General features: G+C 40.4%; 3 protein-coding genes across 5 annotated transcripts; 1 reads left to right on the top strand and 2 right to left on the bottom strand.

The window, feature by feature from the left end:
• The first annotated feature begins 301 nt into the window (after positions 1-301).
• LOC108114900 (synaptic vesicular amine transporter) lies at positions 302-16,214 on the top strand. Of its 3 annotated transcripts, XM_017226073.2 has the most exons (9): positions 305-615; positions 1,669-1,869; positions 5,204-5,702; positions 13,567-13,737; positions 13,804-13,942; positions 14,058-14,116; positions 14,177-14,772; positions 14,851-15,168; positions 15,573-16,214. In XM_017226073.2, the coding sequence occupies exons 3-9, from the start codon at positions 5,225-5,227 to the stop codon at positions 15,642-15,644; spliced, it is 1,833 nt and encodes a 610-aa protein (XP_017081562.2). In that variant the 5' UTR covers positions 305-615; positions 1,669-1,869; positions 5,204-5,224; the 3' UTR covers positions 15,645-16,214. The 3 variants fall into 3 exon arrangements, with proteins under 3 accessions (XP_017081560.2, XP_017081562.2, XP_017081561.2); XM_017226071.2 differs by lacking the exon at positions 15,573-16,214 and having other exon boundaries at positions 302-615; positions 14,851-15,480; XM_017226072.2 differs by lacking the exons at positions 305-615; positions 1,669-1,869; positions 15,573-16,214 and adding an exon at positions 3,908-4,037 and having other exon boundaries at positions 14,851-15,480.
• LOC108114903 lies at positions 7,570-8,133 on the bottom strand. The gene has a single exon (XM_017226076.2). The coding sequence runs from the start codon at positions 8,113-8,115 to the stop codon at positions 7,699-7,701; it is 417 nt and encodes a 138-aa protein (XP_017081565.2). The 5' UTR covers positions 8,116-8,133; the 3' UTR covers positions 7,570-7,698.
• Positions 10,448-11,756, bottom strand: LOC108114902. Its single transcript, XM_017226075.2, has 2 exons — positions 11,508-11,756; positions 10,448-11,424 (listed from the first exon to the last, which is right to left on the bottom strand). The coding sequence occupies exons 1-2, from the start codon at positions 11,647-11,649 to the stop codon at positions 10,448-10,450; spliced, it is 1,119 nt and encodes a 372-aa protein (XP_017081564.2). The 5' UTR covers positions 11,650-11,756.
• Positions 16,215-16,250: the final 36 nt, after the last annotated feature.

Here is a 16,250-nt window from a genome sequence, read left to right as displayed (position 1 = left end):
CATATATAGAGACCAAACACAATGAAGGCAATTGAGCAGAATCATTGCCGTTGGCAGTTTCCATCAATATGCAGGAGGAGGGCAGGATCTGGATAAGGAGGAAAAGGAGGAAGTAGTTAAGAGTCAGGGAGTGGGCCAAAACGGATAACGGGAGTGTACTGCAACAGGCAGCAGACAACAAGTGGTGGCAGCGCTGCCAACGCCGCTGTCATTGTCACTTCGTCCTGCTGACTTCTTCCCTCATCTTGTGGCACCAAGGCACAGCCATATCCTGAGCGCAGTCGTCCGCCGTCGACGTCGAAGGCGCCTCGTGCGCCGCTAGCCAGCGCATCTCAGTTCAGTGCGAGATGAGATCTCGTGGCTGATGGACGTGCCCGTTTCCCACGCTCGCAGTGCAGCCTCAGCACCAGAAAAGACACTTGTGGCACTCACTAACAATCAGTTACCGTTTTAGCACTAGTTTAGTTTATTTCGCTTAAACAACAAAATCACTCAAGAAAATTCCAAATAAATGTGCACCTGAAATCGTGTTTTAATTGCATTACGTTCCAAGCGCACCAAGCAACGGGCAAAACGACATAAAAATATGTGAAAATTTCAAAGTTTTAAAAGGGTGTAAGTTTGCTAAAAAAATTAAAAAAGTGATATGGTATGATTTAAAATTTAACTTGATTTAGTTTAGATTTATGCCTATTTTACTTCAATAATGAACTATTATAATAACTTATTATATAAATCAACCTTTCTTATTGATTTTCTTTCTCTGAAAGAGATTTGATATTCAAATTTTAAACTTTGAAGAGAAGTATCAAATATCTTCATGTTCGACTTTTAGTTTATATTGAAAAATAGCATTAAATGATTTTGTCATAAAATTAAAATGTATGAAGTATTATAAATATTTCTAAGTTCCTTAATCCGAACTTCAAAACCGTATACCAAATCTTTCGCATTCAAGAGCAGCAAGTCAATCAAAACTCAACCAAAATTTGCATTTTAAAGTGGAAACAACTGCCTGTTTATTTATACCTACATGTATTTATTTATTAATCGATTTGAATCGAGCCTGACAGGCAAACACATTTTTTTGTCTGGTCTAACAACCACCAGTGTGCCGCAATAATAAAAAAAAAGAAGGCAAATAAAAGTATTAACAAATATTTATGTAAATATCATTTACTTTTCTTTATTTGCCCTGAACAAATAGCCTCAATCCCATTGACTGTGGCATATTTGGGTAATGAATAATAAATCCGCAAATATATTTACCCATATTTGCTTTTGATAGTCAGTGGTTCTACCCAACTTTTTCAGCTTTTTCTTATTTAAAGTTGAAAAAGGAAGGAATGAAATAAAGTAAACCAAAATATCAGCTTAAGGTACTATTATTATTTAGGGAATTCCTTTATAACATCCAAAAGATCTCTTATAATTCCCACTTTTGCTTGTCTTTTGTTGGCCAACGACCTTGCCGCAAGCCCACTGAAGAGCAAACCCACTCCCCGCAAAGGACAACCACTTGAGTGTTACATCTCAAAACACAAAATCCACAAGTGGCCATTGCCAGCAGAAATCGCTGGGCCTCCGGAGACACTGCAAATCCGCTTCAAGCTCCTTTACTTAAATGACTTCAATTTCCTTTTTTGCCTTTTTTTAATTCTCCCACAGGAATATTCCAACTCCAACAACGCAGAACCTCACCCGCAAAAATCCTGCCACAGCAACCACCTGACAACATCAACTGTAAAATTGCAATAGACCTTCTTAGCAGACCGAAGACAAACTCTACCCCGTCCGCCCACCAAAGACATAACTCAGTAGAAATTCCCTGGAAAAAGCTTAAGGAGTCGTTTAAAAATAATTACTTAGGTAAGTGTAAGCATAATTATGTGGGATTTCGGGGAGATTGGTTTAAAAATATGGTTAATATTAAAGTAATCGTACATATGTTTTACTCACCAGAAGAGCTTCCAATCTTTTGTAATTTATATTTGGACTAAAGAAGTTTAACAAGTAACTCAAAACATATGATAATTTAAATATTTTAAAATACCTAAGAACATATTGCTCTTACTTAAGAGGTCTTACTTAAGAGGTTTTCTATTTAGTCTTAAAAGCAAGTAGCTAAGTAGCTTATATTATTATTTTCCATAATACTTGCAACGGAAGATCGTAATGACTTAGGCACGTTCAAGTTCTTGACAACATAGCTCACATTGTTCTAGTGCTTACAGCTTTTTGTACAGATGATTGGCATCGATTTGAGCTAATTAGTTTAAAGGGGCCTCATTTACACGCCCCAGCTATATATCTCGATGCTACCGTTTTGCACTTAAAATTGCAATTATATGCAGTGGAAAAAAAGTAGTAGATGGGTCGTCTGTGCCAATTTGTAAACCAATTAAATGGAAAATAGAAAAACAAGCTCGAAGGGCTTCCAATTCCTGGTTGATTACAAAACGAAAACCAGTTTATGGCCTTCTGAAAAAAAAAACAACTGAGGTCTCTTCAAACTGCGTAAGCCGTTGTCTTCAATGTCAAGCTCAAGTCCAATGGCTAAGCCCAGGGATGAGCTTCGTTTTAATTAATAAAAATCTGAAAAATGAGCACAATTTAAATAAAGTTGCGTGTCGATGCTTAGCAGTGGCTAGAAAAGGCAACAAGCCGCTAAATTTTCGACCGTCGCCAGTTGAAAAATCTTGTGCAATTAACACAAGTTACGGCAACAACAGCAACCACAATTAAACTAAAAACAACGACAAACTGTAATCAAAATAAATATCTGAGGGAACATAAATAATGAATTAAACAATCGCATTCATCACATCGCATCGCACATGCAGCTCGATTTGGTTTTAGTCATGAATTTTATTTACACTATTATGAAGATGGGGACTAGAGATAAAATATTGGTTTTTCTTTTCTTCTAAAAAAGTTTATAGAGGTCTTTATAAGCTCCATAGTATTTCATTAATTATTAAAATAGTAATATAAAGCCAGAAGAAATAACAACGAACTGAAGTCTTGAAAATGGCTTAACTTTTTACCTAAAAGTTTCATTTAATTTTCGTGTAAAGCTTTAAACCTATGCTTAATTGTGCGATTAGCAATTAGAAACCTAATTAATTGCTTAAAGCTTGTAAAGATTTCGGTGTTATTAGGCTATAAAAGTTAACTTTAAATAAATTAATGAAAGAGTATTAAGAGGCTAATATGTACTAAAATATATAGCACTTATTCGCTGTTGCTTGCATTTATTATTCCAATATTATTGAAAAGCCTAACAATGCATTTTAGAATAGTTTTTAAAATGCAATTAAATTGGCTTCAAGTCGAAAAAAAGTTCAAGTTCCAGGCTCTGGTCAGTTAATCTTGAAAATCGAATGCATTAGCATAATTTCAAATAAAAAACTTAAGCTTTTGTTTGGATTTGATATTCCCACGCCCGTAAACCCAAATTGCATGCCAATTGTTAATTAATATTTATTAAAATGTATTTTACACACTTTTCATTGTGCATTCATTTGAAATGCAAAAAGATGTCTGATGTTCTCTCTCGTTGTATACTAACTACGTAAATGTTTTTTTCATTTCGCCTGAGCTAAAATTAATTTGTTTAATAAACCACAAGCGGCACGCCAAAGTTTTTAGTTTGAGCTGAGAGCGCCGACTTGTCGGTAGAATGCCCGCTGAAAGAACAATCCACCTCGAAGAAGATTTCAGAGTGAACTCATTGTAAAAAAGAAAGTGCAATCTAGATGATATTAATACTTCCTGAATGCCAATCGTTGCCTTGACTTCTGATTCACTAGAACAGAGTCTGCGGCTAATTGGATTTCTGTGCGCCTAACTGAGGGCTATAGCCGATCGTAAAGTCACATAAATATCGGTCATTATAGCTGCGTTCTATAAATACTCAAGGCCTGGTGGCAATTCAGGTTCACTAGTGCAAGTGATATTCCAGGCTCAAGAGTGCAGTTCGGATTGGAGCATCTGATCTTTAGACCTATTGCATTTTAAAAAGTAAAAGCTGCCAGGTAAAGTTAGCACATAAACAAATAAAAGGAAAATTAATTAATTGATTTGAATCTTACTAAATGGAAAGGAGAAGTATTTGAACTAATTCGAGTTTAAATGCATACATCTATGTTTCGAATTCCTAGTTCCTAAGTAATATATGAAAAAGACATTGGAAATTAAAAAGATAATATGATTGTGGGGCTACAAACCATTATAAATATCCTTAAAAAACATCTACTTAGTTACAGCTAGTTAACCTACAATGTACTCAAAAATCTTCCCATTGGCAATAATAAAACAATGATTTGTACAAAGCTAATAGAAACTAATTCAAATGATGTAATATTTTTTAGTACAATAACAAATGCAACAGCTTTGTATTTCACCAGTTAATTCCAGTTGATTTAATCAATTAAAATTACAAAATTTGTTGCTGTTTATCACGCCCACAAACGTGATGCATTTGTATGAAGTTCTCGTCTTTTTATCAGATACCATCCATATCCATTTGTTATTGAATGACAACACTTTGTTTCCGAACAAGACGTCATAATAAACAATCAATTGTCCGCAGGGACGGGCATCAATTGTTGTCTCAATTACAAAATAAATTGAAAGCATTATGCAAAGACTTCGTGGCGGAAGACTTGATTCATCTTTCGCTTCAATTACAAGACCTTTTTTTGCTAATAGCACTGGGTTAATTTAATTTTGCAACCGAAAACTTAAAGAAGTTGCCGGTTTGTCGTCCTTTTATGGCTCTTTCAAAACGAATTATGCAGAAGCTAATTCAATTTGCGCCTGAAGTTAGGCAACAGCAAATGTTCGAATGACAAATGTTGCGCATACTCCCCGTGTATTTGGTGGGGTGGTAGTAAGTGTGTGGGGTGGCAGGCAATTAAATAAATATTTAAATTGCGTATGATTCAATTACGAGTCGTGTTGCCGTGTGAAAGATGCTTTTTAATTCCGAACCCCAAGACATGTAATTTACTTTTAATTAGCGAAAATCATTGAGGCATAAAGCGAGCGTGAGATTTTGATTGGGAATGGGAACCGGAATCTGTAAATGGGAATGGGTAGTATTGTAAATGGGAACGGGATGGTATGATGATGGGAAATCTGGTTGCTCTTGATTTGATTACATTTTTTAAAAAGACAATCGGCTTACTGCCATTCGTAGCAACCAGCGGCTAGCGACGCAATGCAATCATCGACCGATGCGGGCAATGGTGGACCAAGAAAACACACGCAAACCAGCACAGTCCCCCAGAACAAGTCGGAGATTAGCGAGACCACCTCCTTCACCATAAACACCAGCAATAGCCAGCAGCAACAGAATCCCGGTGGACCTGCCAGCAATACACCCAGCAAAAATCCCTTCAAGCAACAGTTGGACAGCAATCAGCAGAATGGCAACATGGACCAGGATTGTGGGATATTGGGCGTTGGCAAAGCACCACCGGTTCCGCCGCCGCCCACCTACCAATCGCAGCAGACATACGGAGGAGGAAGACAGGCACCACCGCCAGCGGATCAGTACCGCGAAGAGGATCCACGCGCTGCCGGGTCCTGGTCCGCCGCCAAATCCTGGATGGTCAGCTGGCGGGGATCCAATCGCCTGGTGCTCGTCATCGTAGCCATAGCCCTGCTCCTTGACAACATGCTGCTGACCACAGTGGGTAAGTCTTTTAATCTTATAATACCTTACCATAAATCTGATTCCCTGGTGGCTATTAGCATTTCATGAGCATTTATCTCCCAGGCGCTGGCTGGTTGGTTATCCTGGCCAGGCAATCGACTGGAAATTGTCCATTTCCTTAGAGACTGGGTGAAGTGGTGCCATAAAATTACCACAGAGTGCCACTTAAGTTAATGAACGCTTTCCTGTCAATGTGAATGGTCGTTGTCAGTTCATCAGTTCTTAGGTTTTTCTCAGGATTAACACGGACCCTTAGATTGTTTTGTGGGATCTTACACTGCTACCGAAAAATATTTCGGGAGTATAGATAAGAAGTAATGAAGGAAAGCACTGATATTTTGAAATATAGTTCATTCTTATTCTTATTATTAGTGTTTTTATAAAAGAAACGAAAAAAAGAAAGCAATATGTCAACCAAACGAAATACCAGTAAAATAAGTAATTAATTAAATGTAACTAAAAGCTGAGATATTGCTACGCATTGCCAGACATTCGATGCCAGCTTAATGAACCCTTAATTTATGTGGAAAGCCGTGCAATTAAATCAAATACCCACCAACAACTAATCAATGGTGAAGTGCCCCTGCTTAGTCATTAACAAGCATCGATGACCAACGGACCAAACTGAGTTGGGCAGCTCCAAGTGCCGAGCCGTCGACAGTCAATTAAATAGACACGCACTGGAAGACCCTCCTGCAGTTGACACTAAAATCCCACCACCAGGGAAAACTCTCTCTTTTTCCACGGGTGGGGGTAGATGTGGTGTCCAGGCCAAGCGCTTATGTCAAGTGTCTGGCCAAACACATGGACATTGAGTGGGAATCCTTCGGTCCTCCAGCCTGACAAATACAGCCCAGAGTGAAAGCCAAAAAAAAAAATGGGAAAGCAAGATTTTTCTTTTGTGCTGTAAACGTCCATGAATTTAAATCAACAAGTTGGGCAAAAAGCAAAGGAAATAGCCGAACCACTCGAGCAACTTGTTGAGAAAAGGCACGGAAGTGAAAGTCAAAGGAAGAGTGGAAAAACTATTAGCTCCATAGAAGAAGTTCCCCTTCTGCTAGCAACTAAGAAAAAAGCGGCAGGAAGGGGCTGGGCTTTTAGCGTTTGACTGGCGGCATTTCCACTTAAGTGCTTTCTCGTTTCGCGCTCAAGGTGCTGAAGTGAAAATTGCTGCAAATACATTTGATTATTACATTTGATCTCAGCTCTCTGCAGCCACCCCTGTGCACCCCGATTTCCCACATTTTCCCTCACTCTTTTATTTATTCTCGCATAATATTCTCATAAATTAGATTTATCCGAGATCCTGTGGAGATTTATATGGGCCATGGCCTTATCCGTTTGACTCGAGATAACAAATTGAATATGCAATAAGAGTTTGTTTTATTGAAGAAGATTGAATAATAGTAGTACCTTAAATAGGATTCACTTTGATCCAGGGATACGTTCATGTCCTTAGCCCATAAAAGGACTTCTTTGCACATTTACATTGGTTGAAATATGCAAATGGCTTGTTTTAGTGCTTTAGACAAATCGTTCGGGTGCTAAATAGATTTTGGGTTTTACACAAATTGCTGGACTTACATGTTAGTAATACTTATGAAAGCTATATTGAGAAAACTTTTACTAGAAGACCCGGAGCTTGTCTTAGCTTTTCCGTTGATTGATTTTTGTTTTAAAATTTTGCCAAAGATAAAAAAATAAGCTGTTTTATATAAATTATTACATGTTTTCGCATAATTTAAAACAATGACAATGACGTTAATGTCTGTAAAATTTACCAGAAATGCGTAATACAAAAATTATATATATATGACTCTGAAAATGTGTTTTTAAAAAACATGATTTGATTGTATATTCTGGAATCCGGGGTCTTCTTCAACCTATCCTAACTTAATCTAAAAATCTCAAAAATTGCCTTTCAACCCAAGGGACATCACAATGAATGAGTAAGCCAAGTCCTTGGCTCTGTAATGCTACTTTCCCGTGTTGTGGTGCTCCAGAGAGGCGACATCTACCGTCTCCAGCTTCTCCAGACAAACGCCCGGTCGCCTAGTTGGTGTAGTGGCCAAAGATCTAGTCTTCAGGCCACTTTCTCCCGTTGCCGGCGGCAGGAGTTGATCAAATGCCCCAGATCCATCCTTGGTCAGGGAGGCACTTCTTGAGAAGGGAAAATAGGCATTTAGCTGACGTTCCAGTACGTCCTTATTGATGCTCGTCTCCCATATTTGCTTCTGGATAATGCTGCTGTAGCGTGCTTCAAAGCTCTGCTGATGGCGCAGCAGGTCCGTTGCTCCTGATCGTCCGCCTCTGGGACGGTCCCGTTCCCGTTCGCCGGGTGTGGGCGTGGCCGGCTTGAGGGGACTGCCCAGGGAATCCTCGTCGGTGGACATGCCACTAATGGCCGGAAAATTAATGTGCGCCGTGGAAAAACTTTGCTCGTTAGGTTGGCTAACAATTCAGAATAAGAATAAGAACGCCAATCGCCGGGAGAACCTGCCGCGTCCGTTGCAGAAACGCGAATAAGTCACGGCAGGCGGAATGTCTCGTCTATAAGTCCGTTTAGGCCTGTTATGTATGCAATCCAAAACACAACCAACCAGTATTGTTGCGCATTTTCTTTGACTTGGGAAAAGTCAAACGTCAGGCGGGCCAAAGTTTTTGCCTCCAAAAGTAATTGCTCCCCCTTTTGTCTTTTGGCTTGCCTTGAAGTCACAAAGTTTTCCTCCGCTTTTCCGTTGGCTGTGGATTTGGTTATGGATACGGTGGATATGGTTGACGGGTGGCCAGATAGCTGGGCCACCCAACAATACCAATTTCTACAAAGGTCACAATCGTGTGGCTTTTTCGGTGTCGTTTCCCTGTCATGCCAGACGCAATGACTCATTGAGCCTTGCGCTTATCCCCCACCATCTATATCTATGCCGATGTTTCTTCAGAATGCACAGAAAATATATTTTTTTTAAATATAATATATGAATGACCTTTGAATAGTTTCTTACTTTGACTTATTTTTAATGAATTTTGGTTCGAAAGGCTATTTTATTTCTTTCTCTTACATGAAATTTAAAATTCTTTATTATTATTATTAAATGCTGTTTAAATATTTTATATAATTAAGATATTTTTATATTGATCCCTAGCAATATTGTTATAATTTCCTTTATATCTGCAAGTTCTTAAGTATATTGAAATCGAATCTAAATACTAACGCGTCAGTCATAAAATAATACGATGACGACGACAACGACAACTTGCCACGTGTGACAGGTGGATAGATTTTGGGTGTTGCTTGCATGACGCTTGATGGATATCCAAGGAATCTCCTTCGCAACGGCTGACAGTTTTTGTCCCATTATACTGATGGATATGTAATGTCCATAATTAGTTTACGACCGCTAACGATTTGTCTATCGAATATACCAGAAAAATATTTACTAAGAAATAAATCTTACAAAAAACATGCAAATATTTCATAAGGTGTCTAAGAAATTTGAACCTTTAAATTTAACCTTTAAAAAATGTATATTTCCTAAAAGCTCCGCATTTATTAAAAATGATTTTATTCATTTTACTTTATTAAGTAACAGCCTTTTCCCAACTTACATTCTCTTCCATTCTGCGCAAAACTGCCACATTCATTAGGGGAAAAACTTTAACTTTAACTTTATTCCGATGTTAAGCATGCGATATTTTTACAATTACATTGATTACGCTCCTTTCACTTGGGAATCACCTCCCACCACCCTCGCTCCCCTCAGAAAAATCGACTATGAAGTCAGAAGCCAAAATCAAAACAAAAGAAAATGGGCGTGGCACATGCCGCCGACTTTTCGGAGTAATCCAAAAATAAACTTACCAAATTTGATAAAAAAGGAAACAAACAAAAGAAACTTTCAATGGCAACGGAACAAAAACGAAAATCAATAAAAGCCAAGAAAAGATTTTACGATATTCATAAGTAGTTAGTTTTTCAAAGATGAATAAAGAATACCCTTATAATTAGAAATTTATTCAAGGATTGTTTTCTCAACGAAAACTAAGGATTTTTCTATGATTTCAACATCAAATCTTAACTTTGAGCATTTTCTTTGAGGTTAAAAATATATAAAATTTATATATTATGTATATATATTGTAGTAAATAAAACTCTCCTACTTTATTTAATAGTTCTTTAGATTTGTTTTGTCTTTTCTTGTTATTTTTTTTTTTTGGCATATTAATAAAACCGAAACAATTTGGCTCTTGACTAATTTCCCCCTTTTTTATTCGGTGTATTAATGGCTTGGTAATTTTGGTTATTCTAAAACCTAATAAAAGTGCTTCTTGTTTTCCAAGGAAAACGCTAAGTTTTTCTTTTAGGAAGAGCAGGTGCCCTAAAAGTATGATAAGGATGAGATATAGTTTTCCAAATTAACCCCTTTAACCACATGAATGTCAGTGAACCGTGATTATGAGATTGAAGGAAAGGGCAAATTTATTTTTAGATATTACTTTCGTATTTGTTTTTTAAAAATAATGTGGACAGAACCTTAACATATTACAAATTATTTTAAAATTATGAAAAAATAGGATTCATTCTCTTTTATTTTATCTTTTAACTTAACTTAATAGCAGAAAAGATTTTAAAACAAAAAAAGTAAAACCATTTTAACGTAAAATACACTTTTATTTTTTTTCTGATACATTTCTGATGAATTCAATGACAAAACTGAGACAGTCTTCCTACAGCTGGCACAGCTCACTGAAGGTAGTACTCAGGGCATCCTCGCCAGATCCCCCCAGTCCACTACCCGTCGTGCAACCAGCTGCCAGTAAACCCTTCTTGGGCAGACTGGGCATGAAGATGTGCAGCTGTTTCCGGCTATCCGAAGCGGCGGATGTTCCAATGCCCCTTCCACTGAGCGGCGGCGTGCGACTTTCTTCCGCTATTGGAGATGCACTGGCTCCACTGTATAGGCGGGCCGAAGCCAACTGACCTGCCAACCTTCTTGTGGTGCTAGCACTACTGCTCAAAGTGCAAAGGTCAATGTTGCGAGCGGGTCTATTAAGGCGTACGGGCACGCCCTCTTTGTTAAAGATAATGGTTATGGGCTTGGCATTGGAGGAGGACATACATGAGGTGGTGACTTGTTGGGCGGCAGGTGGTGATGGCTTTGCAATGGTCTTCCTGGTCACTGATCTCTGGGGATTGGCAGCAGCCACCGCCACTCTCTTCAGACTCATGCTGCGATGATTGTTTCGCTGTATCCTCTGGGCTGATCTGGCCAACTGGGCACTACTAGTGGCCGGTGGACTTGGCTCTTTATCTTTAACTATATCCGTCCTTCCTGCCAAATCCAGCCAATGCAGCACCCTTTCTGCTAGACGGTCTTCGGGATTGTTAGTCGTTGTGGTTAGCGTACTAGTTGCATCTTGTAGAGAACTTCGCCTTGACTGATGGTCCACATGTAGGTCCATGTTATATGTGCGACCGCGACTCAGCAACCAAGCTCGACGTTTCGATTGGCGACTATTATGCCGGGATCCACCACCCGTGGTCGAGTAGCCGGGACCAGGGCGCCCACCTAAAGTGGGCAGCGATTGTTGCTGCTGCAGCGTCAGCTTGGTGGCGTCCAGCAGAAGGTAATCGTCCAGGTACTCAACACTGTCCTCTAAGGACTGTTCGTAGATCTCGCAGGATTGCGTCTGCTGGTAGTTGCCTGTATAAAAAATATTTTTGTTTAAATTTATATCTTAATTTTATTTTAAAAACCTACGACTTCTTACAGAGTTAAATACTCACCTCTTAGTCTTGTCTTCTGGCGCTTCCACCGCTGCCTCTGTCGCGGCTCGTAGTCGAGTATGAAGTGGCGCCTCCCGATCGCCTCTTGCCACACGGAGCGCACAAACAACGGCCTGCTGGCCGACTCCCAAATGGGTGGCATTTCCTCCAGCTCCTCTTATGGATTCTATGCCTAATTAAATCCTGTGCATATTAATCGGATAAACAAAAGCGTATTCCCTTGACGTCTGTAGTTCGGGTGCTGAGTTGTCCTCTTCCTCGTCGCCGGCGGAGGACTGGCTGCCTTGCTAGTTGTCGCCTCACTGCCGCTTCTGTTTGGCTTGACGACGACGACGGTAGTGTCGCCCGGCATGTCGAATCGATGTATCTGGGTGACCTGCAGACGCCACAGGGCTGCGGGAAAGAAAAATGTCATGTTCTCAAATGGGTCGTTAGAAAAAATTAACTAAAATTCTGAAAATGTTAGGACAAGTTATAGATACATTAAGGTCCCATATACATATTGGTACCTTATAGGAAAATTAAAATCTATAATAAAATTAACATTTATATGGGAAACCGAAAAGAGAGCTATCATTTCATATTCCTCATTCATATTAAGAAGTCCAAGGAAAAGGTTTTTAGAAGGAATGTACAAGTATATGACTTAGATTCTAAATATATATATTATATGGTTTAAAAATCTTCTCTAAGAGCTGTGTTTTTTACAAGGCACTGAATACCCTTAAATTTACTCTGCAAACCAAATCACTGATATACTATCATTCTAATACCTACCATTCCCGCAGCCCTGAATCAGCGATAGTTACTGTTTGTTTGTCTAGCTGCCCGAGTCGCCTTCCTTTTGGCAATGCGGTTTAAGTATCTTCGACACGCGAAATGCAACCGAAGCGACTCAGAGACTTCCGCTACCCTTGTACCCATACCCAGAATATTCCAAAAATCCTATAGCCCCATCTCTTAAGCTTGTAACATACTACGCCACCCACCTTTTGACCCCGGTTGCACGTGCTTTTTGGGAATCATTAACATTTTTATGCCAAAAACTCGAGAGACAGTTTAATGAGTTGTTGGGGCCTTGTCAGACTGGGAATTACTAGGCGACATTCTACTTGTGGCATAAAATTCGCTGTTTAATCATGAAGTGGTTAACCCCAATTAAGTAGATGTTGCCAAATTTGCATACCTTTCCGGTTGCATGTGTTTTTGGGAGCGGGGGTAGGCCGATAAATGGCATGTTGGACTCACATGGGCGATATGTGTGACAGTTGAATGAGGTTCCAGGTCAGGTGGCACTTCCACTTTCGCTGAACTTTTGGCACGAGGCGGCACGGACGAATACGAGAACTTAAAGTTAGACTATTTATCTAGCTAGCTAACTAACCCTAACCCTTATTGAGCATGAATGGCCCTCATTAAAAGTAACCCAAGACCAGGCAGAGGCCAAGCATATATGGTTACGAGCTGTCAGTAAGATAACCACGAATAACTGGCTTCACAAGCAAACAAATTACCCCAACAATACTTCAAACTCCGCCCCACTCACTCACTCACTCAATTGAATGTCTAAACCCATACCTCAACCTCTGATCCGGCCTAGCACTTTGGCAGGAAATGCAATTACAGTGGCCCGGAGTTCTCGAGTTCGCCTGGTGTTGATAATAAATATAAACAGAGTAGAAGCATGCAATAAACAAATTGAATTTGCCCGGCAGAGTGGCTTTCGGGCCAAGTTGCATGTGGCTTAATGCTCTAGACATCGGAGAGTCCATTAAACGCATCGTTTAAAAACGTGGCGTATGCGCAATTTTTCACCAAGCTCAACCCATTTTTGGGTTGCAACTCAATTAGAGTTGATGGAGGTGGCAATCTCTGCCAGCGGCAAGGCAATTACAAAACTTTCTGGTGCCCGGAGAACGCAATTACCAACCGGCGGCCTGATGAAAATTGCCCCAAGAGACCCAAGAGCGTTTAGGTTAATTGTAAGCAAATTTCTTTTTGTTCCAATCAAATTATGAGATCCCTTCCGTTTCTCTTTCCACCCCGCCACCCCGTTTAGTGCCCATTATTCCTGAGTTCCTGTACGACATACGACATCCGGATGCACCGCTCGACAGTTTTCCACGCACCCCGCTAACGTCCAATGTACCACCGCCACCAACGCCGTGTCCTTGCAACAAGGATGGCAGCGAGGCAGCTCCGCTCGAGATCTCCACGATTAGTCCGGAGGGTAAGTGTGCACCTAGCAGTTAATTATGCCACCAGACTGCAGCCCCAAGTTCTTGAAAATCCTCAGAAAACGAAACCTACTACCGGGAACTAGAGGAGCGGCATAATGAGCTGGTGGGCGAGACCGTCGAGGTGGGACTCCTTTTCGCCTCTAAGGCGTTTGTCCAGCTGCTAGTTAACCCGATCGTAGGACCACTCACTCATCGGTAGGTGCTAGGTTTAAGAAGCTAAAACTAGCATATATATTCAAAAACCTTCAAGTTAAATAATAGTTTTTATTTATAAAAGAAATACGATTAATAAAATATTTCTCGTCTGCAGAATTGGGTACAGCATTCCCATGTTTGCCGGCTTCGTGATAATGTTTCTGTCGACCATCAGTAAGTTAAACTAAGCAATTTTCCCTGAAAAATTGCAATAAACACACCATTTTTCTTCAGTTTTTGCCTTTGGAAGATCTTACCTGGTTCTCTTCGTGGCCAGAGCTCTGCAGGGCATTGGCTCATCTTGCTCCTCGGTTTCAGGAATGGGCATGCTGGCGGATCGCTTTACGGACGACAAAGAGCGTGGAAACGCCATGGGTATAGCATTGGGTGGTCTGGCCTTGGGTGTGCTAATTGGTCCTCCGTTTGGTGGGGTGATGTACGAGTTCGTAGGCAAGTCGGCACCATTCCTGATCCTGGCTGCTCTGGCCCTGGGCGATGGCCTGCTACAGTTGTTCATGCTGCAACCATCGATCCAAAAGGCCGAAACTGAACCTCCCTCCCTGAAGAGCTTGATCAGCGATCCTTACATCCTGATTGCTGCTGGCGCTATTACCTTCGCCAATATGGGAATCGCTATGCTGGAACCTTCGCTGCCTTTGTGGATGGTGGATAATATGGGCGCTACACGTTGGGAACAGGGCGTGGCTTTCCTCCCCGCCTCTATTAGCTACCTGATTGGCACCAATCTCTTCGGACCACTGGGACACAAAATTGGACGATGGTTTGCCGCCTGCTTGGGCTTGATCATCATCGGAGGATGCTTAATTTTCGTAAGTGGATAATTATTTATTTTAATATAAAATGATTAATCAGTTAATTAACAACCGGGATAAAACCCCTATTTCCAGATTCCCATGGCCACCTCAATCACCCACCTGATTATTCCTAATGCTGGTCTAGGCTTCGCGATTGGAATGGTAGACTCCTCGATGATGCCAGAGCTGGGCTATCTGGTTGACATCCGACACTCGGCTGTGTACGGCAGTGTTTATGCCCTTGGCGATGTGGCCTTCTGCGTGGGCTTTGCCGTAGGTCCCGCATTGTCCGGATCGTTGGTCAAGAGCATTGGCTTCGAGTGGATGTTGTTCGGAATCGCTATCCTATGCTTCATGTACGCCCCGCTGCTGACTCTGCTCAAGAATCCACCGACAAGTGATGAAAAGAAGGTACGTATGGCCAGGGAGGCGGCCGAAGCTGCCGCTGCCGCAGCTGCTGCTGCTTCAGGGGAAGCCACTGGAATCCCTCAGCTGACTGCATCCTGCCCAGCCATCCTGCATGGTACAACCATTCCCGATTCAGATGCCGAGGCGGGCAGGACGAATCAGGCCTTCGAGAGCGAGAGGCTATGAGTCTCTATAAAATTGCTTAGCTTTAGTAGGCGTTTAGTTGTTAGTTTTTTTCGTATTATTAGTAATTCTAACTGTTTTTAGCCTTAAGTTCTGCTTAATTTGTTTGTAATAAAATTTTTAGTTTTTTTTAAAGCGCCGCCCGAGTTTGATTTTTGCATGATTTTATATCCACCTAAGGTAATCCTTAGAATAACCAATATTTTTCCAATTTTCCATTTCAGTCTTTGATCTATGGACGCGATCGGGCTCAGGTACGTTATGTCACCTATCAGAACTACGATGAAGACGAATAAGCTAACGATTTAACTACAACGCAATGTTGCCAAAAGTGCAACCAAAAATCCAAAAAAAAAGAAAGGGTAATAAAATCTAAAAAAAATGAAGGCCAGAGAGGCAAAAAGTAACCGTAACCACAACCAACAATATCACTAATATCATATGAATTTCCAACAGAAATCGTTATTCTTGTTCAATATTTTACACAAGTTGCACTATAGTATTTATATATATATATTTATAGATATATATATATGCCATTGATCATATCAAGAAATCACCTCCCCCTAAAGTTTTTGCACACGTTAAAACCAAGCACACAAAATTGTGAAGAAAATTCTATAGAAAAAACCGAAAGTTGAGTGAAAAAAGAGCTCTATGAAGAGCTAAATGTTCGAAGTGACGGGTAAGTGATTAGTTGGTGTAGGAAAGATAAGGCAAGTGAGGATCCTTAGAAGCCTACTAGATATTGGAGGCAATTTAGTAGCCAAAGGTTTGAAAACTATGTATCCGTTTTTTTTGGAAGTGCAATGATCACTTCGAGGAACAGCAGATGTGACTGTACGAAGACCTTAATGAGCTTGTCAGAGTCTTTCCCCGAAAGATTCTACTCCCAGCAAGGA

This window comes from Drosophila eugracilis, unplaced genomic scaffold (genome assembly GCF_018153835.1).
Source record: "Drosophila eugracilis isolate 14026-0451.02 unplaced genomic scaffold, ASM1815383v1 contig_90, whole genome shotgun sequence".
NCBI lineage: Eukaryota > Metazoa > Arthropoda > Insecta > Diptera > Drosophilidae > Drosophila > Drosophila eugracilis.
Note: the sequence above shows the minus strand (reverse complement) of the source record. Positions and strands in the feature narration are given on the sequence as shown.